Source organism: Solanum tuberosum, unplaced genomic scaffold (assembly GCF_000226075.1).
Source record: "Solanum tuberosum cultivar DM 1-3 516 R44 unplaced genomic scaffold, SolTub_3.0 scf00293, whole genome shotgun sequence".
Classification (NCBI taxonomy): domain Eukaryota; kingdom Viridiplantae; phylum Streptophyta; class Magnoliopsida; order Solanales; family Solanaceae; genus Solanum; species Solanum tuberosum.
In genome coordinates, this window is record NW_006239222.1 from 390,067 (window position 1) to 411,772 (window position 21,706).

Sequence of the window (21,706 nt, forward strand, 5' to 3'; positions counted from 1 at the left end):
AGTTGAGAAAGGTAGGACCCATATATTATTTTATTCAAAAAGTAAAATCCTCGCACATCAATTTCTGCGCAGCCGTTCGGATTTTGACAAGTTATTTCTTGGGTAGAGTTATTTTTTGGGATTGTAATCCTTGGGCAGTGTTTTGAAAAATAAAGTAGTGATTTAGGAGTTACTTTTAGTGGATTAAATTTTAAAGGACATTTTGGGTGCAAATAAAAAATGAATGTACCGATCCATCCTTGCCAACCCCCTCTAATTATGAAAATAATCTGAAAAAACGGAGTTGTGCCAATTCGTGCCAATTTAAGTTGTGTTAAATATATTTATTGTTAAATTATGTATTTTGTTGGGTCTTGTAAAAGTACCTTTTACTTTTCCTCAAAAATAGTCTTTTAAAAGGAGTATTGTATTTTTAATAAGACTTGTGAACGTAACGTTGAATGAAAAGAAAATTGTGAAAGTATTTTTCATGCTTTTCTGAAAAGTTGTTCCTTGAAAAGAAGTTGGTATTTTTTTCTTTAGGAAACAAAAATCTAATTATACAAAATAAGCACCTAAATAATCACTATATAACACCAGTTCTACTTTTCACCAACATAGCAATAGATTTTTTTTTACAAAACACAGTAAAATAATTTTTAAAAAAGATATTTTTTTTTTTAAAAAAAAAACAAAAAATAGATCATGACAACCCACGATTTATTATTTGAACATATTTTAATTCCTTAATTTTCTTCCCCTCTCTTATTTACCTTCCACAAATATCTTAGATATAGTTAATGCTTCTCTCTCATAACTCTAATCAAAATCAAACTCTGTACCTCCTCTGTTCTGAAAGTGTGTTCAATGAAAAATATAAACATTTTCTCAATTTTAATTCGGCATGACGGAAGATGGGATGTAACAGATATTCACCTTAGTAGTTGCTTGGATTATGATATTTTAAAAGTATTTTGTTGATCTTTTTTTATAAACATATATTGTTATAACTTTGGTGATTGGTGTTTTTTGGTCTTGATCTGTACAACATAGATCATAACGTTCTCAATTAATTTGCACCATACATAGGTACTCGCCTATAGTTAAATTATTGATTAATTAGTGATTTATGTATTGATGTAGTCGATATATCTTAGATACATAGGTTCTTTGGTTTGTGGTGTATGTGTTGGAGTAGTTAATATTATTAGATATTATATATACACGAATCTGTTATGTTGTATTATTTTTTTTATGTTATTTATCGTGTTATTCGATTAAAAATTAATTCAACAATAGTTTTGTATATGATGGTATTAGTCATATAGCGAAATCAAAATTAACAACAAATATAAATGAATTTTATAAATTATTTTGATTAAGCATGAAAATTTAGTATTGTTTGTTATATGACAATGGTTAGTTTGTTAGCTGATATTGTTTGGTTATTTTGTGGTGCAAATGATGGTGTATATCATACATTGTATACCAGTTTGAAGTGTACACAAACTTGTAACCCTTATATACACCGTAAGAAAAACAATAGGTTTATACCCATTCAATAATATAATTTATACTAATTTTGCACAACATTTAAATCAATAGATTAATTATATTATTCTGTATCATAAACTATATCAATACACAAATATCAGTTTGAAGAGTTTACTAAATTCATGTTACCATATTAATTAAACTGTAATTCTATTTACACTGTTATTTGTGTGTAACTAATTATGAACTTTTGACGCAAGAATGTATGTGTAATTCAAAATTAAAGGAGTGATATATGATGCAACTGTTGAAATCGGTATTAGACTTCATCAAACGAGGACTCTTTCGGAGATTATTATCAAAAATAACTTTCTTACTCATAATCAATCTTTTTCAAGAAGGAATTTTTTTCTGTGTTGTAAGAGATGATTTTGAAAAGAAACAAAAAGAATGAAAGTAATTTGTTAATGCATATTTTCAAGAAGGAGATACAAAACATGTCCTTGATAAAGATGACATTGAAAAGGAGGAAAAAAGAGTGCAACAATGAGTCAATACCAAGAAAAAAAGAGAATGGAACAATGATATTCCTTCTCTATAAGGTTAACAAGAGAGAGAGAAAAGTGAGATATTTATTAAAGGAACATATCCAAATATAATTGTGATTGAGATTCTAAAAAGTAAAATAAAATAAAAGGTAAAATATGAGTTTCATAAAATCAGCCCACTAACCAATAAATAGGTCTTAAATCGTGCAACACCCTGCCCAGAATTTCTTGACGAATTTTCTTTCTCATTTTCTAACCCCAATTTTGCCTAGAATCAAATGGTTTCTTCCCAACTCACTTAGATTCAAATATCCATCATAAGAACATGATAATCTACTCAAAACAACCCTCAAACTACTAACACTTATCTCAAGAATTCATCAAAACCTCAATAATCAGGATTACAAATGAAACTTCAAGAAAACTCATCAAGAACCCAAATTCTTCAACTTCAAGAACAAAATTGCACTGAAAATAACATGATTGGCGTGTGGGAGAACGAACCCAACACTATGAGAACTCACATACCTCTTAGGGGTTAAACCCTTGGCGAAACATCTTTGATTCGCAAGAAAACTTGAAGAACGCCTTGACTTTTTTCATTTTCTCCTCTTCTTGAACTCCTCTCAAAATCCTAGCGTAAATTAGGATTTGTAAAACTGAACCAAATCAGTTTAGACCCCTAAATATTACCAAAATTCATTTTAAGCTGAAGGGGTAAGAAAAAGACCAAAATGCCCCTCTTAAATCCGGGTAACTTTCCTTAACTGGACATGTAGATTTTCAAATGACCATATCTCTCTGATCCAAACTCAAAATTTAGCAAACTCGGTGGTGTTGAAAAGAGGATTCCAAGACCTTTCATTTGATATCTTATGGGCCACATAACTCATCATGTACTGAAAGTTATGGTAGTTTGAAGTTGACCCAAACTCATAACTTAGCTTCACTTGCCAAAATTTTTAATTTGACTCTTTCCAATTTAGTTCTTTCTATTTCTAGCTCTTTTTAAGGCGGGACGTTACACATTTTTTTTTGATTTTTTTTTTCACGTTGTTGTCCTTTAAAATTCTTTTTATAAAGAGGGGTTGAGAAGTTTACCAGTTTGATAATTGTTCTCTCATCTTTTTTCAAATAAGAGGGGTTGATAATTATTCTTAGACAACTTCTTGGATCGGGTCGGATTGGATCGATCCACATGGGTGGCCATGACTCAATACTTACAGACTTCATAACTTATAGGCGATGCATATGTGTAGTTATTTTTGGATTTTTTGTCATTGATTCAAGGGTCAGTTTCTTGTAATTTTTCCTTTTCTTCATGAATAGTAGAGCTGTCAATATGGGCTAGCCCACCCCATTCGGGCTAACCCTTACAGGCTTTGACATTTTACGGGCCAGGCCAGGCTAGCCCATTTTTGGTGTGGGCCAAAAAAGGGTCGGCCCAACCCACAAGTACGTGCGCTACAAGCTTGCCGGGCCAGCCCACTTTTTAAAAAGTTATATATTTTTTTATAATTATTAAATTAAATTATAAATTATAATTTAAAAATATTATCATAAATATCGATAAAACAATATTACATGTTGTTAATGTTACTACTTGTTAATCAAATCCACAAATAAAATTATCTTTATAATATTTATTAAGTTTTTTTCAAATAAAGTATAAATATCTAAATAGAAATATTAACCTAACTGTTTTGCAATGATCACAATAAAACACAAAAAATATGACAATATTCCAACCATAAAAATGTAAAAAATAAACTCCTTAAAAAATTATGAAACTTATGGCGTATCTAACACTTCATGAAACCTATGGCGTATCTAACACTTCATGATCATCTTCATCAAGCATATTTGAATCAACTTGTGGGAAGGTTGTCTTAACATCTTACATTTTCATATGCATTTATATGCGGTTTCAATTAGTTAATTATTAAAAAATAACTAAATTGAGAATTATAATATTTAAATGTACACAAAAATATATTACCAGTTTGAGAAAAACCATGTAACCAGTTTTGAGTAGCAACAAGTGTTTGGACATTTTCATGGTGGATGCAACTTCTATACTTAGTGATTTCCTAAAAAACTTTAAATAGATTTTGAGTTTAGATCTCTTTAATTTTAAATTTTAATATTATATTATATTTTTAATTAATTTGTATTAGCCCACGGACCGGCCCTACCTATATTTCTCAAGCCCCACAAATCAGCAGACTTATTCAGGCCGGGCTAAAAAGCCCTTTTTTTAAATGGGCTCCAAAATTTTTAGCCCATCCCTATTAAATCCCGAGTTAGGCCAGGCCGGCCCAACAGGCCTAGCCCATATTGACGACTCTAATGAATAGTGACAAAATACTGTATTTTTCATACTTTCACAAAGTTAGTTCTTGAAAAGAGCATTCAGTACTTTATATTATTTATTTATATTAAAGGTAGAGTAGTCACTACTATTTTTTTGAAAAATATTTTTTTTTAAAGATGGTAGTACTTTTTTTGTTTTTCCGTTTAAAATATATAATGAAAAAAAAAACAAGTGATATCTTTTACTAGTTATTGTACCTTTTTGTTTTATTATTTTGAAAGAGATAATGTATTACAATGATAGTTTCAATGTGTGACTACTTCTTTTATGGATTGTTATTAATGTATTTGTGAATACATTTTAGCTTATTGTTGTAACTTGGCTCTGATACCAATGTAAAATATATAAAGTAAAATCTAAGAGTTATGTATCTTGCAGGGGCAGACCTACAGTGGGTCAAGTGGGATCATATGAACCCACTTCATTGAAAAATAGCATCGTATATATATGTATATTTAATCAATTTTTAAAAATTTATATGTATATATTAACTTTTGACCCCACTAACACAAGTGTGACCCTTCGCCGTGTGGTGAAGAGGGTTCAATTTTTCCAGCCAACCCGAGTTCGAATTCTTATTGCCACATTTTAGTTTTAATTCATGTTTTTAATATATAAAATGTCCACACACTTTTGTCCGCTATCTAAGTTTAACTTTTGTCCTCTATCTAGGTTTAACTTTTATCCTTTTAGTTTCTTAGAAACTATAAAAAGTACAACATCCTTTTACTTTTACATTTAAAAGTCCAATAGTCAACAACTTTTATCCTTTTTGTTTTTAGTTTTTTTTTAAAAAAAAAAACTCAACTAAAAAGGTACTAATCCCTATTATTCTCAATTCTAAAAACTCTTTGTCTTCTTCTTTGTTGAACACTTCTTGAGCCTCTCTTGCTTTTCATCCCCAAAAATTTGAGCATATATTTTTATTGAAGGAAAAAGTCTCTCTCCGTCTCTCAAATCTCGCATCAATAGTCAATATTCATCAAGTTTGGTTTTTGCTCTGAAATATATATATATATATATATTCTGGTTATTTTTTATTTCTTCAACTAAAAAAAATTCCTATCATTCTAAAATCAATGAAAATTCACAAATAATATTAGGTATATTTCTATGTATTTGATTCTGAAATTAAGGTTATAATTGTTTTATTTAATATTTTGTTTTTATTTGTTAAATGTTGAATGAGAAGAAAATGAAATCATTCATAATATTTTTTTAATCTTCTTAGTTTATAATGATAAATTGAAATTTCATTTATTTAATAATGCTTTGTTTTATTACTTTCTAATTAGAATTTTAATTTGGTAATACATGTTGAGTATCAAATGAAGAGATTTTTCTCTCTTATATCCTCCAAGTTGCCACTATCAAGTTCATGAGCTCAAAATGCTCCACGAGTGTAAGAAAACTTGAACCAATTAGAAGAAACTCATCATTCTGCTAAAAGATCGAATTAAGGAGTAGATTTGAATTCTTTACCGGCACATCCAAAGTAAAGAATACACATTAGATAGATTATCATCCGGATAAACGTGATGAGATTAGAAGAGCATATATCCAAAGAGGTCCTTATCAACCTGAAATTTGTGAGTTTCCTCAAAGTGATATTTATGGATCAAAACGTCGTTTTAATCGCAAATGGTTTAAAAAATATCATGATTGGTTAGAGTATAGTGTGACTGAAAATGCAACTTATTGTTTGTGTGTTATTTATTTCAAGATGAAAGCGTTCATCCAGGTGGAGGTGAAGCATTTTCAAGTATAGGGTTCAAGAGTTGGCACAAAAAGAAAAGATTAGATACACATATTGGTAAGTCAAACAGTGCTCACAATCAGGCAAAGAAGAAGTGTGAAGATCTAATGCGACAAGAACAATCAATTCAAGCCGCATTTGTTAAGCTATCCAATCAAATCAAGCTTGAGCACAAAATTTGTTTAAAGGCTTCAATTGAAGTGGTGAGACTTCTCTTGAATCAAGGATTGACATTTCGTGGACATCGTAAAGACGAATCATCGCTAAACAAAGGTAACTTTCTTGAAATTCTTTCATGGTATGCGAAGCGGTGTGATAAAATTAGTGAACTTGTGTTGAAAAAGACTCCAAAAAATGACTAATTGACTTTTCATAAAATTCAAAAGGATACTGCATGTAAGCTTGAAACAATTAAAGCTATTATGGAGGATCTAAATGGTGACTATTTTGCATTGTAAGTTGACGAATCTTGTGATATATCACGTAAGGAGCAAATGACAATTGTTTTGCATTATGTTGATAGAGAGCGGTTCATAGGAATTATTCATGCTCATGATACTAGTGCTTTATGTTTGAAATAAGCTATTGTTAACTATCTTGCGCAACATTATTTGAGTTTATCTTTTATACGGGGGCATGCTATGATGGAGCTAGCAACATGCAAGGGCGTTTAAGTGACCTTAAAGTTTTGATTCAACAAGAAAGTAGATCAGCTCATGCAATTCATTGTTTTGCTCACCAACTTTAGTTAGCTCTTGTTGGGGTATCTAAAAAATGCCTTCAAGTTAGAGAACTTGTATTGTTGGTTTCTAATTTCTTAAATGTAGTGGGAGGTTATTTTAAACGTATGGATGAACTTCGAGAATCTCAAGCAAAAAGTGTTCAAGAGGCAGTTGATATGGGTGAAGTTGAAAGTGGTACGGGATTGAATCAAGAACTTGGTCTTGCTAGAGTTGTCAATACTCGGTGGGTTCACATTATAAATCTTTTAAGAACTTTTTTAGTATGTTTGGCTCTATTACTGATGTTCTTGATACTATTGTTGTTGATTTTGAATCTGTTGAAGAAAAAGTTAAGGCAACATAATATCTTAAAGTTTGTCAAACATTTGAGATTGCTTTCATATTGCATTTAATGTCATTGAAGGTTGTTTAAGCGGAGTTCGAAATTTCAAGATAGCTTTGCATATCGATTACAAGACAATTGAAATTTTAACTCTTAATTTGATTATTTTTCTTAAAAGCATCTCATATCTATTGCTTGACTGCATTTAAATTGTCTAATTAATATTAGTGGGCAATCGAAAGCTAGGTTGGATTGTTTTGAAGTATCTAGAGTTAACCATGAGGGTCTTAACATGTGATGTAAATTCCTGTTATGATTATATGATATAAACTATTTTTAGTGTTTAGCATACTTTATCAATTTTCATGCAAAACTCTAACTTTTTTAGAAAATACTCATAAAACATACTACTAAAAATCTGATATAAAGCGTGATGACGATTCTCACGAATTATAAATTTCAGATTCGTATAAGTATTATTATGGTTTACGATCCGAATTGATACATGTGCATCAAATCACAATGTCTTGTTCATGATCGAGAAAAGTCTAGGGCTCTATTCCCAATAAGGTTCTTAATAACCATATCTCAAATTGATCAAGAGTGTAACAAAGTTGTGGTAAAGAAGATTAGAAAAGAGAACAACCAAATGCTACTAAGATGAGATTCAATATGCTCAAGTTAATCGAGGAACCTCTATAGAAAAAAGAAATGTCTTAACAAACATAACTTATTTATTTGATGACGATATAAGTGTTCTATGATTGCATTTTGTTTATTTAATTATGATGTCATATGTCATTTCCTTATGAAAATTAGGCGGTTTAATTTTTCATTTTTGGTTCATTCTTATCGTTTGCTTCTCTTCTTTTTGTATTTTTTTTTTGTTAAATAAATTGTTTTGATTGAATTTTAAACGTATTAGGATAGACAATAAGACAAATATTAAAACTACTACATAAGCATGTCATGCTTTTAAAAATTACAAAAATCCCCAATTGGATCCATACCTATCCCCTCTCGGATACATTCCTCCCACTAATTAATGAATCTTTTGCAATGTATCGGACAACCAAGGAATTAATATAATGTATCTGAGAGCAATGACAAATCGAGATTTTTGTAATTGGGGAAACATCTGGGATATGATGTAATTAACCTCAAATGTATGAAATTTTTGTATTTTATACTTCAAAAAAATGATTTTTTCGACCCAATTAAATAATACTCCATTAAGAGCATCTTTGAATCAAACTAATAAAGACAAGGACATTTTTGAGATACATTATTAATGATAGAGAAATTTTTGGATCAAATGATTAACAAAGAGCAATTTATTCCATTTTTGCATATTTAAAAGCATTTTTGACGGTTTCGTAATTAAGAAGCAGCACATTTTCCCTTTCCAGTATACCAAACCGAATAAGAACATAATTTTGGGTAAAAGTAAGTAAACGAGTTGGTTAAATGTCAATCCAAGCATTTCCTGCTCAATACATTACAAGAACTGGTTAGTCCACATGCATTACTCTGACAAGTGGCATATAAAACGAAGAGTGGTCAATTAAATATTATTTATCAAAAAAATATATACAAAGAGTGGTTAGTTATAAAAAAAAGTACATACGAAGAGTAGACAATTGAATATTATTTGTCAAAAAAATAGCTTGTTAAATATCATTCGTCGAGAAAAATATATTAGTTATAAATTACTTCTTAAATATACTTACCGAAATTTATGACTTCACGATACATATAATAATTATGAACATCATAGGAAGAAGATTTAAATTTCAGTCACTTTGATTCTTCTAATCTTGTTTGATCACAAGCACATAAAATTGATGATTATTAATACGTGAAACTTAAGAGCACTAAGAACTTATAGCATCTGTCCACTTAAACATGTCATTATATTTCTATGACTTAAAAAAATATGTTATAAAGAATAAATTAAAAAGTTTAAAGTTAAATAATTTCAAAATATGAATGTTATTTATTTAAAAGACGAAAAAAAAGAGTGTCACATTAACGGCATATATATAAGAGTACAAGTTTCTGATGCCCTGATCATCTGACATCTTTTTCTTTCTTGGTGAGCCAAGGATTATGTACAATTTTTTTTTTAAAAAATAATTATTATTTAGAAAAAACAATGTAAGCAAATAAAGATTAATGGTCAATCAAATAAAAATGCAAAAACTAAAGAAATCAAGGAAGCAAATAAAAGAAAAGCCAACAAACCGTTTGACCAGGGTCCCATTAATCACCACCTTAAGAAACAATAGGACGTGGAATCTTTGATCAAAATAATAAGTAGCAAAACAAAAATCCAAAAAAAATCTGCCTACTCAACATGTCTATTTCCTTCCCTCAAATATTCAGATATTTTTTTTCAATTTTTTTTAAATCTCAATAAGTACTATTAAACTATTTATAAGATTTTCTAATTTTATTAATAGAAAGTTTAAGTATAATTTGTGTGAACTTAAAAGACTTTTCCATCTTATTCGATGTTGTTTTCTACTTTGTCTAATCCTTTTTGGATCTTCTTCTTTTAAAATATTAACATATATGAAAAGAGAGTACTCATTATCAGTGACGAAATCAGAAATTCTGTTAAAATGATCCAGATATAATATATATGTATGAAAAATAATTTTTGACGTATATAATTTTCTATATACATATATATAATATAATTTTTCGACAAAGAGTGTTCAACTGACCATCCTTCACTACATGTGGCTATGCCACTGTAATCATTATTCATGACATATAAATACTAGCAAGGTCAAAGAGATGGTTTGTGTAGAAAAGGAAATGAGGAAAACTTGCCTCTGCTTCAACTTCAATAGCTCATTTCTACTTCCTACTAAGAGCTTCAACTTCATGAACTCATTTCTGTTTTCAACTAAATGCAGTTTTCTTACTGTTAGAAATAAAGGTATAGTACACTCATTGAAAATTTTGATTTTTTTTTGTCACATCTTAAGGTTAATTTGATGGTTTGTAATGACAGGGAGTAGAAGTGGATTGGTGAATCTTTACAAGGATATGGAGGCTTGTGCAGGATACAATGATATACAAGTTATGTGGGAGATGATTCACTCCAATGTCAATGAAACCAAATGCAAGAAAAGGCCTTTTTTCTGGAGATTTTATAACAAAATTAGAGTTTAGTACATATAGAATGTGCTTGTTTCTTTCTCATAGGAATTGAGACCTTGGTAAGTATAAATTCGATACAAGTTTGCTTAGACATCATCGAGTTGTTTTGATTATGTCCTCTGTTCCATCACCGTGCAATGGATGGACGGTGAGGGCTCGTATTGACTATGGTAAGGTCTTTACTCATAGTTGGTGGAGTCATAAGTCATAACTAGAATGTCCTTTGTGTAGCTTGGTAAGGAACTTTTGAATTGTGGATACATGATCCACTCTGTACTTATAAGACCTATTGCTTTTGCAATTTGGGATCCTCATTTTCGTCCATATTTGGCTTCTTCTTAAGTTGTTCTTTTGTACATGGTCACACAGATGTTCAATTCCAACATATATATATTCCAAGTGGTGGACAAACTTGCTTCCCTTCGCCATTCGTTTGATCAATCCCAAAGCTTCAACTCTTTTAATTTGCTGATTTGCTTAGTTCTATTGAGATTTCAACCCCCTTGACGGCCCTTTTATATATTTCTATAGGTATAGGAGTTGTCGAGAGGTCTGTCAAATTAGGTCTTGGTCCAAACTCATTCCCCAAAAGCTAGCTTAAACAGAGAAGGATTGTGCAAGCCTTATAAGGACACCACCCTTCATTCTTCAACAAGGTCTTAACACCTTTTGTAAAGATTACATCTACTTAGCAATAAACTAGCAAACTTAGCTAGACGAGAGCTCTGGTTTTAATTCCTCATCAAACAACTTTTATTTCTTGAAAGCAAGCTGACATATTAATCTTCTAGGATCAAGCCTATACATGACTTGAATTTGAAGTAACATAAATATGTATTACATTATTGGACAACAACATATATAGTAAAGACTTACAATCTAAAGATAAAAGGAGCCTGAACTGGGGGACCTTCAAGCTGCACCATTATGTATATTAATGTAAAAGCATCTGATCAAAGTGCCACACTCCTGTAAGTAAAAAAGAAATATATTATTTTTAGTATATTAGGTAGGGATATTACTTAGTTAAGTCTAAAACAGTGTGAAATTTAGTTATTACTCACTCTGTTTCAATTTGTTTGGTTGGTTTTGACTTGACACGCAATTTAAGAAAATAAAAAGGACTTCTGAATCAAGTGTCATTCTTAAACCAAAGATATGTGAAATGTACCAAAATGTTCTTTAATCTTTTAGTCTGACAAATTAAAACAGGGGAATAGTAAGTTGGAGAGGATGAATCATACCATGTCCTTTTCCAACCCTCCTTAGCTGACTTACATATTCTGCAATTTTCTTAATAGCCTCAACCTGCCAAAATAAGAGCATAATAATGCACTCATTAGAAACTAAAGTGTAAGAATAAGCAAAGGATCCTTCATTGTTAACAATCCAATTTACCTGCTCGGCCAAAAATTCGCGTTCAACAAAATCTTGCATTTCGGAGTCATTGTTTCGATCAGCCACCTGTTGTTAATCAAGAATGAAGGTTAAGCATAAGCAAAGGATACCATTTAGGCAATTGGACACTTGAAATTATCTCTGATATGAAGAGAAAAGAAGACGTTTTTACGCTATGCAGGGTCAAAAGTTTCTCCTTTGTTAACTTCTCCAAGGACAATGCCAGTTCCATTGCTGCATCACAAACAGATAAGAGTTGATAATATTGACTTAAATTTGGATCATTTCTTAATTTGTGCGTGTCATTCTTGTGATGGAGTTATGATTATCTTTTCTGTATCGTTCCAATTTTATCGGATGTGTTTGAAGGGGCACATTATTGACTCAAAAAGTTATAATGCTCGTACAAGAATGCAAGAAAACTAACCATACAACGCGTCTCCCTTATCAACATGATCAAATTCAGAAGGAGGCATCATAATAGAATGTAGCTTCACTCTTCCTCCTCGGATGTTCTGTTATTCATAAGAAGCAAAAAAAATAAACTTCCGACCATTTATGTGACTATAAATCATTTCATTAACAGCAAAAGGGGAAGTGTAAATCTAAATTATTTGCAATTATAGAAATGCAACACTCTTTTTGAGATGTACTAAAACGGAAAATATGTCACATAAATTGAGACAGAGGGAGTATAGTGTGCTTTTCAAATTTTATGATTGTGCAAGGGGACCTGATAATGCATTAACTTCTCAGCATGTTCCTTTTCTTCTTCACTTGACTCCTTGAAGAATCTGATACAAAATTTCTCCATTAACATATGAACACTGAAAAATATGGAAAATATAGTACAAGGAGATTGACGATTTTCTAGTCATTACTTTGCGAGGCCTTTTAGAGCTACGTTGTCCCTGTCAAAGTAGGCGAACATGGCGTGGTATACATACGAAATGTTGTACTCCACACTGCAATCAAATACACAATGAACTCAATCAGCAAAACAATTTAACTTATATATATGTATAGAGAAAATATTTTTACGCCATCATTATATTTTAACTTGTTATAGCAGATAACTTGTCTTATTTTCTAGGTTACCAGTCTCACTTTCTATGAATAATTGTGCACAATTATCTTTCAGATGACCTTTTTCACTATCAGTGTATAAAAGTTAATCTTATATATATACCCATGATTTTCCTCTACCCCTTTTGGATCTATTTAATTTCTACTGTTTAGACAGAGTATATACATCCATGTCAGTACTAAAAGAAACAGGGGTTTCTGATTTGTGCGTCATCTTCTCTAAAAACTTAAAAATCTATTAAAGATAAACATATTTTTATTTACTTAACTATATGATTTCAACACGTTCATTCATGTGCGACTTAATTCTTTTCTTTCATGTGACAAACACCTAAAAATTCCTTTTGATTAAGGGTGGTAAACTAACAGTGACACTTGAACCCCAAGATCTTATCATGATATGTTGTGTGCCATCTCATCTAAATCTTAACTTGTGGAAAGATGAGATTTTATTTATTTGTTTTCAATAGTTTTTACTCTTACTATTTCAATTATATGTTTTACTTCTCGATCTTTTTAGTACAATAAAAATATCATTTTCTCTAATCGTAACTCTTTAATTATAATATCTCATGTAACATGTTTAAGCACACCAGATCTGAAAAACATTTTAATACGGTATACACATTTTTAGTATAAAACCACAAAATTTGAAGATTTTTCTTCTTATTTTCTGTAAACTTTGTCTCTAGTCAAACTATAACGAATAAATTAAAACGAACAAACACCAACAACCATAACATCTCTATAGCTAAAGCACTAGAAAGAAAAATGAAAAGAGGTAAAGAACTGACTTGATCTGCTCATTGATAGCACCTTCACATTCGTCGGCGTACCTCTGTCGAGCAAGTGAAGTGTGTGGTGTGATAGGAACCATAAATTCATCCTTGTTAACTTCATCAAATGGCTCAAACACCACACCAGTAAGTGAAACATCAGATGTTGCACAAAGTTTAAAGTATTGTTTCTTAGGAAAAACAACATTTGAAACAGAAGAAAAAGATAACGATGAAGTTTTCAATGGAGTCATAAGAGTAGTAGTAGCTGAAACTGCCATTATTTCAGAATTTAGAAAAACTAATAAGAAAGATGATAATTTTCAATATTGAGATTAGCATTGACAAGAGATAAGTATATAGAAAGGCTGATGAGAGTAATCAAGTAGAGTACGATTTATTTGAGCCGATGAGGGAGTGACACGTGGGATTTGTCGATTAGTCCAATTGTACGAGGCGTGTGGCAGGCTCGTGGCCCTAATAAAAAAAAGTTGAATACTTAGGGGTATCAAAATTGGAAAATTCTGGAATATATCGTTATCATCTTACGTGTTAATGACTCTTGTCCTAGATTGAATCCGGAACCTAAATAAGCCATAAAAAGATAAAAGTGATCAAAATAAGCCACTATTTTAGTAAGTAACTAAAATAGGCTTAGTGGAAGAAAAATTCCGTTTTATGAAATATTCCAAACGTTTTTCGTTAGTCTCATAACGGGTATATTTTAATATATAACAGAACTATTTCTTACACTTTGTAAAGTGTAAGTTTTTCTTACACTTTATAAAGTGGAAGAAAATTTTTTGTTTTACAAAGACGAATATTTTTCACGTTTTGCATTAAATTGTATCTCTTTATGAAGCTTTTGCAGTGTTTGTCATACAATTATATTGATTTGACATATCATAAAAACGGAAAAAATTACATTATGTATTTTTATTTTTTTATTCTGAAAACTCCTCCAAGCTTTGTTTAAGGAAAAAATTATTACATTATGTATCATAAGTGTTAACTTGATCTATGTAGTCATTTGGAACCCTCAAAAAGTCGGTCAACGATTCGTCACTATAGATAATCCACTCTCCAAAATTTACTTGTCCTTGTGACAAAAATGAAGTAGGATATTTTTCGACTATAATCAAATTATAATCAGTACTATTTATACTCATTCTTTTATAAATTGATGAAAGAAATTTATGATATCTGACATTAATTAAATATTTAGCATTGTGTTTGAAAAGACAATTATAATAAACGATATTTTCGTCATGTATAGTTTCGCCATCCCAATAAATCAAAACTCTAACTTTTGGTTTAGAAGACATTTTTTGTGATTGAAATGAAGAAAAATAGAAGACAAAAGATGTTGAAGGTACAATGTTTGAACGTCCTTAAATAGAGCTTGGAGGAGTTTTCAGAACAAAAAAATAAAAATACATAATGTAATAATTTTTTCCGTTTTAATGATATGTCAAAATCAATATAACTGTATGACAAACACAACAAAAGTTTCATAAAGAGAACGTGAAAAATATTTCTCTTTGTAAAACATAGTTTTTTCTTCCACTTTATAAAGTGTAAGAAAAGCTTACACTTTACAAAGTGTAAGTAATAGTTCCGTTTTACAAGGTGTAAAAAATAGTTCTGTTATGTATTAAAATATACACGTTATGAGACTAACGGAAATCGTTTGGAATATTGCATAAAATGGATTTTTTTTCTTCCACTAAGCCTATTTTAGTTACTTACTAAAATAGTGGCTTATTTTGGTCACTTTTATCTTTTTGTGACTTATTTAGATTTCGGACTCTCCTAGATTGAAGTATTAGACTTTTGTTTTTCCAGGCTGTTTGATCACAAATATATTTGATTTTTTTTAAATTAATGTTTTGCTATATAATTTATTATTATTTAGCAAATACATATTTGACAAATATCTCAAATTTATATATTTTGTACGATTTTTATCTGAGTATGCTCTTCGATGTCACTTCTAATTACAAGTAGTAATAGTAGTATTTTTGGGTACAAATCAATGGTATTTTCATTTTGTTTATAATTTCCTCTTTTTTCAAATTCATATTAATTATGTACGTTGTCATGACTTTTTACCAAACATTTTCATTATAAAATGATAATACAGACTTATGAGTATTTTTATTAATTTTTAGAACTTATGAATATAAATAATATTTTTTTTAAAGTCAAGTATTTCTCCCAGAATCTATGGACAAACACATATATAGTGAAATTTCACCCCAAAAATGACTTGTAGAAAATATTTGAAAATTTGTTGCCAAATCCTAACTTATTTTCGTTTTTTTTCCTTTCTAACTTATTAAACTTAGTAAAAAATCTCTATAATTAGATTTTATTATAATAATTATGATTTAAGTGAAATTGATTTTTATAGGGGAACTTTTACATATCGCCACTCAAAAATTACTTAATTACACTCCATAGTTATAGTTTGCTAATTATGATTTGTAGCTACATGTTATAGGGAGGAGAATGGTGAGTGAGATTGGGAGAGGGAGGAGAGAGGGCAGAGAGTGGAAGAGAGGTGAAATGCATATGTATATCGGTTAGATAATTGTATATATATAACGGGTATACATATGTATTTGTATATCTGGCGAGCGAGATTGGGAGAGGGAGGAGATTGGAGAAAGGCGAGAGAGATTGGGAGAGGGAGAAGAGAAGAGAGCGAGAGAGGGCAATAATTTGCATAATTAGTATCTCGTTGGTATAATTCGCATGGTTTTGTATAATTGAGTAATACAAAGTCTGCATTATACAAATATGATAAAACTCGAAATAATGAATCGATACAAACATAAACATATGAACTTTAAACAATTATACAATTTATATTCTACAAATTACATTATACAAATTATATTATACAAAATCTGAAAACTACACATTTATACAAACTTAAAAAAGTTATACAAAAAAAGATTGAATGTATATGGTAATAAAATTGAAAAACCAAAGGAAATCATTGTCATATACAAATACAAATCAATCGAAGAATTGTTAGTTGCGAATTATACAAACGTGGTTAATTATACAAATTCAAAGTCAACCCATGTAATTAATGGTTAAAGTTAGTCACGAGTGATAATTATAACAAACTAAAGCTATGATAACTAATTAAGTAGAATAAGTTTGCTTAACCGCGTAATTCTCTTTATTATATTATATTATATAATCACATGTTTTTAATAATATAATATTTTGCTAAAGCAACTAAAAAGTAACGAAACAAACGATGCTATTATAAACTTTTTTTACTGTATACTATGCTTATTTATCTTTACCACTAACATCAATTCATGTTGTCCTATTTTCGTCGTTTGAATGTATGAGTGATGTAAAATGATTTTAATAAAATCATATAACTTTGAATGTACGTACGAGTGTTTCCACACATTAATTATGAATTATGCGCTCTATTATTTTATAATGCCACCTAATTCACTGAGAACCAGCCTCTTTCGTTGTTTAACAAGAAGTAAAGCATGAAATGTAATAAATGTTGCAATTTCTGTGTACACGCGAGGCGAATCCAGGATTTCAAGAAAACGGGTGCACCATTGCTTTAGAATTTTTTTTTTTTTTGAAAAAACGAGTGTTACTAGTTACTAAAAAAATTTGAAGTGAATTGTGGCTGGCTGGGATTGAACTCAGGACCTTGGTGTTAAAATCTGGCTGTTAAACCAGTGAACCATCTAGCAACTTTAAAAACGGGTTCAACAAGTGTTTATTTAATATGTTCTTTAATAATTATACAAGTAATATATCGAGTTTAGTCGGAGGACCACGGGTTCGGATGACCCAAATTTTATACATAAATTCGCCACTGCACGCAAGTATATGTAGTTGCCGAGTAATATAACAATTTCTTTGCAATTTTTGAAGCTCGAATTTCACAAATCTTACTACTGATAATTATTCGATGGAATATATTATACTTAAGAGAACAAGTGTTTTTCACAAAAGAGTTGGTTGTTATAATTTTGTTTATTTCTAATTTATGACTTTATAAATACAAAGTGATCAAATTTAATTGGTTTAAATTCATAGAGGATATAGATTCCAGGGTTATGACACTTTTCGTAGTCACATCATGTCTACACCTTAGTAATTGTCATGCTAATTACTATCAAATTATTAATTCACGGAGTTAATAGTATAATCATGGTCCTTCGAGAGTTAATGATATGTTAACTAATTCTAATTCATTTTCATCTCTTGTATGGGAATCAAAAACTAGCTAGGTATATTTGATCTATCCTATCTGCAAATTCATCCCGTAGAACGTATCCTTCTCGATTTAACACGACATGTTAATACATCACGATGTTATCAAACGACTTTTTGGTTGAATGGACTAGGATTGAGATTGAGCTATTGAATCAAACTCCTTAATTACTTCCAAGTTCTCTAAGAAAAGGCTATGTATGTAATATCTGAAAAAACTAAAATACTAGTTGAAATTTGAACTCAGACTATCAATACAATCTTTTAGTTACAACCACTACACGGACAATCAAGAAAGTCTAAAACATATGTGTAAAAAGAAGATCTCTCATAAAAAGAATTTTTTTATAAGTGAACTACAAAATCAATTCTCCCTATTTTATCGTATTATAATACGATAAACTTAATGTTTAGCATTAGTTGGTCTCACTAAAATTTGTCTATCCCAATTCCATCTCTTATTGCTTCATATGCATTTCGTGGACGTGTTCTCCTCAATCCAGCAGTGAAATGAATCTCTGTTTGTTCAAACAAAATAACACTAACTGTTATAAAAAGGAACATCACTTTTGTTTTCATTCCTTCTATTTCATCTAACTTTCCCTTCTCTATATGTGCACTAACTGTATTGTTGAATCGTACTATCGATGCATCTCTGTATGTAATTTCACATATCTCAGGTAGATGGACAGTAAGTTTCTTTGTCCCTTCGTTAAACTCGTAGTTTGTTGCTTCGCGAGGGAAAATGCCCGCTGGAATTTCATACTCCTTTAGTAGCTCTGGTAATGGCCTTTGTGTTTTTCCTACAAAATCAACGGATGATATCAACATCCTTAAGTATGTGTACAAAATAATATAACTATGTAACTAAAACTATAGTATGTAACTTTAAATTTTAGATGAGATAGTCAAAAATTTCAAAATTGTAGCAGAACAATAAGGGGATACCGAGGGAGTTTGAAGGGGGAGGTAAAGAAATAATTCAGTAAATAAAATGTACACTGGCTAATAATTTAAACTCTTAGATGAGATGTTCACTAACCTTTCATTTTGTTCACGAGCTTTTTGGTTCCTCCAGTAATACTGTTTTGCAAGTTCTAATTTTGAAGGGGAAAAAAGGTCAGAATGAAGAAAATAAAACAAAAAAGAAGAATTCCATGTAGCCACAACTATATAGACGATGGTAACATTATTGTTTAAGATGACTATCCATTTGGTTCCTCCAACAATTTATGTGCTTTACTACCATGTTTTAAAAAAAAAAACAAATTATTGTCAATGCCAACAAAGACATCTGTATTAGAATCTTGATAGATAGATCAATGAATTTCGAATATCAAATAATTATAAATAATAAAACTCAACAAAGTACCATATTCCCAATTCTCATATCCCCATCTTGTTTCTCCTCAATTCTGTTATTCTCATGTGTAAGTAAATAATTTTTTCCCCTCCAAATTAGATTACAAGAAAGAAACTAGATCACAAAAAACTCTAGAACAAAAATGCATGCTATTAAAGAAAAAAACAAATTTTCATATGAATTCTATATATATTTATAGAACCTCTAAAAGACAATAATAAAATTCAATCTTCATTACCAAATCATAAATTAAACAAATCTAAATAATCAAATAAATAAAACGTAAAAAAGAAAATTGCGTACGTTAAGATCATTGGTGACGGAATTGAATTCCTTGCCAGCTTTCTGACCAATCAAATACGAACCTGCCTTGTTCATCACCATATCCATCGCTAATTTTTATTATTATGTTGTCTAATCTCTTTATTTCTTTTTCTTCGAATTGGATCTACACAATTTTTTCGATACTTTTTTATCTCTTTTTTCTTTGGAAAAAGTTAAATATCTATGGATTAAAAATCATTAATGATTTCGTATTTAGAAATTATAGAATTCTTATTTTTGTCTTCTCTTAGCACAATTGAGAAAGAAAAGGGGGAGGGTGTATGAGCAAGAATTTTCGGTAGCTAATTATGATATAACCAATCCTTTTCTAGCGGATTGAACTAAATATGAGGATCAAAATTCATATTAACATTTTTTAATATGTTAAATAACCTTCGAACTATCGTAAATGGTATGCAGATACCCTCCTTCATACTTTTGGGACATAGGTGCTCCTACCGTCCAAAAACTAGAGCATATATACTCTAACGGAAGACTAAATAGGGACAAGTGGTACAATCTTAACCGTCGATCCGATATTTAATAAATGTTGGATCGGTGGATAAGATTATGACACGTGTATGTCCGTTAGTATAAAGGGTATATATGCTCTAGTTTTTGGACGGTAGGAGCACCTATGTCCCAAAAGTATGAAGGAGGGTATCTGCATACCATTTACGATAGTTCGAAGGTTATTTAACATATTAAAAAATGTTAATATGAATTTTGATCCTCATATTTAGTTCAATCCGCTAGAAAAGGATTGGTTATATCATAATTAGCTACCGAAAATTCTTGCTCATACACCCTCCCCCTTTTCTTTCTCAATTGTGCTAAGAGAAGACAAAAATAAGAATTCTATAATTTCTAAATACGAAATCATTAATGATTTTTAATCCATAGATATTTAACTTTTTCCAAAGAAAAAAGAGATAAAAAAGTATCGAAAAAATTGTGTAGATCCAATTCGAAGAAAAAGAAATAAAGAGATTAGACAACATAATAATAAAAATTAGCGATGGATATGGTGATGAACAAGGCAGGTTCGTATTTGATTGGTCAGAAAGCTGGCAAGGAATTCAATTCCGTCACCAATGATCTTAACGTACGCAATTTTCTTTTTTACGTTTTATTGATTTACGATAGTTCGGAGCATATTTGTCCTTTTTCCCTTACAAAAATGCAAGAGTAGAAAAAACTTCTTGAACAATCAAATACAGAAGCATTAGCAGCTCATGACATGAAATAATCATATTTCTCCCTTTACATGATCTTTTATGTAGGCACTACAAATTTCAATGACTTTGCTTCCATGCTCTTTTTCCTACAAAAGCAAAACAATAATAAAACCAAACAAATAAATAAGTAAAGCAATAGAATTTGAAATATCTCCCATCAAACACCTAATTTAACTTCCCAATCCTGCCTATGCTATGCTTCGCCCCAAAAATTTCTTCACTCTATAGATCCGTTGCAACGCAATTCTTTTTGGGCCTCTACCTAACAAAATGGAGAATTTTCGTAAATAGCCATTAAAATAAATTTAGTTATGTTCTATTGCTATAGTTTGCATGTTTACGGTGTAGTTACAGTTTAAGCTGCATCATTTGTATAATTCACGGTTTTGTATAATTCGTGATTTGTATAATTCGCAGGTGAGTTTGTATAATTTGCGGGTACGTTTGTATAATTGAGTTATTTTTGTATAAACTCGAAATAACGAATTTATACACACACAAACATCTGAACTTTAAACAGTTATACAAATTATATTATACAAAATAACAATATACAAAAGTTATACAAATTACATTATACACATTCTAAATTATACAAACTCAAAATCCCATCCCACGTAATTATCACTGAATGTTGGTTGTGAATGGTAATTAACTAAAACTATAGCTATGATGACTAATTAACTAATATATGTTTGCTTAACCATGTAATTTTTCCTAAAATAAAATAGTCATGTAAATAAATAAAAAAACGTAATCACCTTTTTAATTGGGAAAATTGTGGAGTCTTAGGCATTCGAAAAGTCTTTGGAGAAAATATTGTCATGTTTAGCCAGTCTTAATTGATAACTTTCCATGCCACTACTTC

General features: G+C 30.1%; 2 protein-coding genes and 1 long non-coding RNA gene across 4 annotated transcripts; 1 reads left to right on the forward strand and 2 right to left on the reverse strand.

Annotated features, from left to right (window-relative positions):
- Positions 1-8,532: 8,532 nt before the first annotated feature.
- On the reverse strand, positions 8,533-13,988 carry LOC102577652 (ferritin-3, chloroplastic). Of its 2 annotated transcripts, XR_001475033.1 has the most exons (9): positions 13,666-13,988; positions 12,667-12,750; positions 12,519-12,579; positions 12,213-12,300; positions 11,958-12,019; positions 11,786-11,851; positions 11,632-11,695; positions 11,264-11,356; positions 8,533-8,702 (listed from the first exon to the last, which is right to left on the reverse strand). XR_001475033.1 is itself a non-coding variant. In XM_006359493.2 (8 exons), the coding sequence occupies exons 1-8, from the start codon at positions 13,926-13,928 to the stop codon at positions 11,322-11,324; spliced, it is 723 nt and encodes a 240-aa protein (XP_006359555.1). In that variant the 5' UTR covers positions 13,929-13,988; the 3' UTR covers positions 11,114-11,321. The 2 variants fall into 2 exon arrangements, 1 of the variants encoding a protein (XP_006359555.1); XM_006359493.2 differs by lacking the exon at positions 8,533-8,702 and having other exon boundaries at positions 11,114-11,356.
- On the forward strand, positions 9,926-11,086 carry LOC107063052 (uncharacterized). The gene is made up of 2 exons (XR_001475034.1): positions 9,926-10,163; positions 10,239-11,086. It is a non-coding gene; the product is annotated as an uncharacterized lncRNA (long non-coding RNA).
- Positions 13,989-18,342: 4,354 nt separating the features above from the next.
- Positions 18,343-19,666, reverse strand: LOC102602433 (uncharacterized protein At5g01610). The gene is made up of 3 exons (XM_006359494.1): positions 19,580-19,666; positions 18,956-19,010; positions 18,343-18,716 (listed from the first exon to the last, which is right to left on the reverse strand). The coding sequence occupies exons 1-3, from the start codon at positions 19,664-19,666 to the stop codon at positions 18,343-18,345; spliced, it is 516 nt and encodes a 171-aa protein (XP_006359556.1).
- Positions 19,667-21,706: the final 2,040 nt, after the last annotated feature.

Excerpts from the sequence above, each read along its gene's own strand:
- LOC102577652 (XM_006359493.2), bottom strand. The coding sequence starts at position 13,928 with ATGGCAGTTTCAGCTACTACTACTCTTATGACTCCATTGAAAACTTCA. Across the intron at positions 12,751-13,665 it reads GCTATCAATGAGCAGATCAA|TGTGGAGTACAACATTTCGT; the intron begins GTCAGTTCTTTA and ends ATTTGATTGCAG. Across the intron at positions 11,696-11,785 it reads GCGAATTTTTGGCCGAGCAG|GTTGAGGCTATTAAGAAAAT; the intron begins GTAAATTGGATT and ends TTATTTTGGCAG.
- LOC102602433 (XM_006359494.1), bottom strand. The coding sequence starts at position 19,666 with ATGGATATGGTGATGAACAAGGCAGGTTCGTATTTGATTGGTCAGAAA. Across the intron at positions 19,011-19,579 it reads CCGTCACCAATGATCTTAAC|AACTTGCAAAACAGTATTAC; the intron begins GTACGCAATTTT and ends CTTCAAAATTAG. Across the intron at positions 18,717-18,955 it reads GCTCGTGAACAAAATGAAAG|GAAAAACACAAAGGCCATTA; the intron begins GTTAGTGAACAT and ends TTGATTTTGTAG.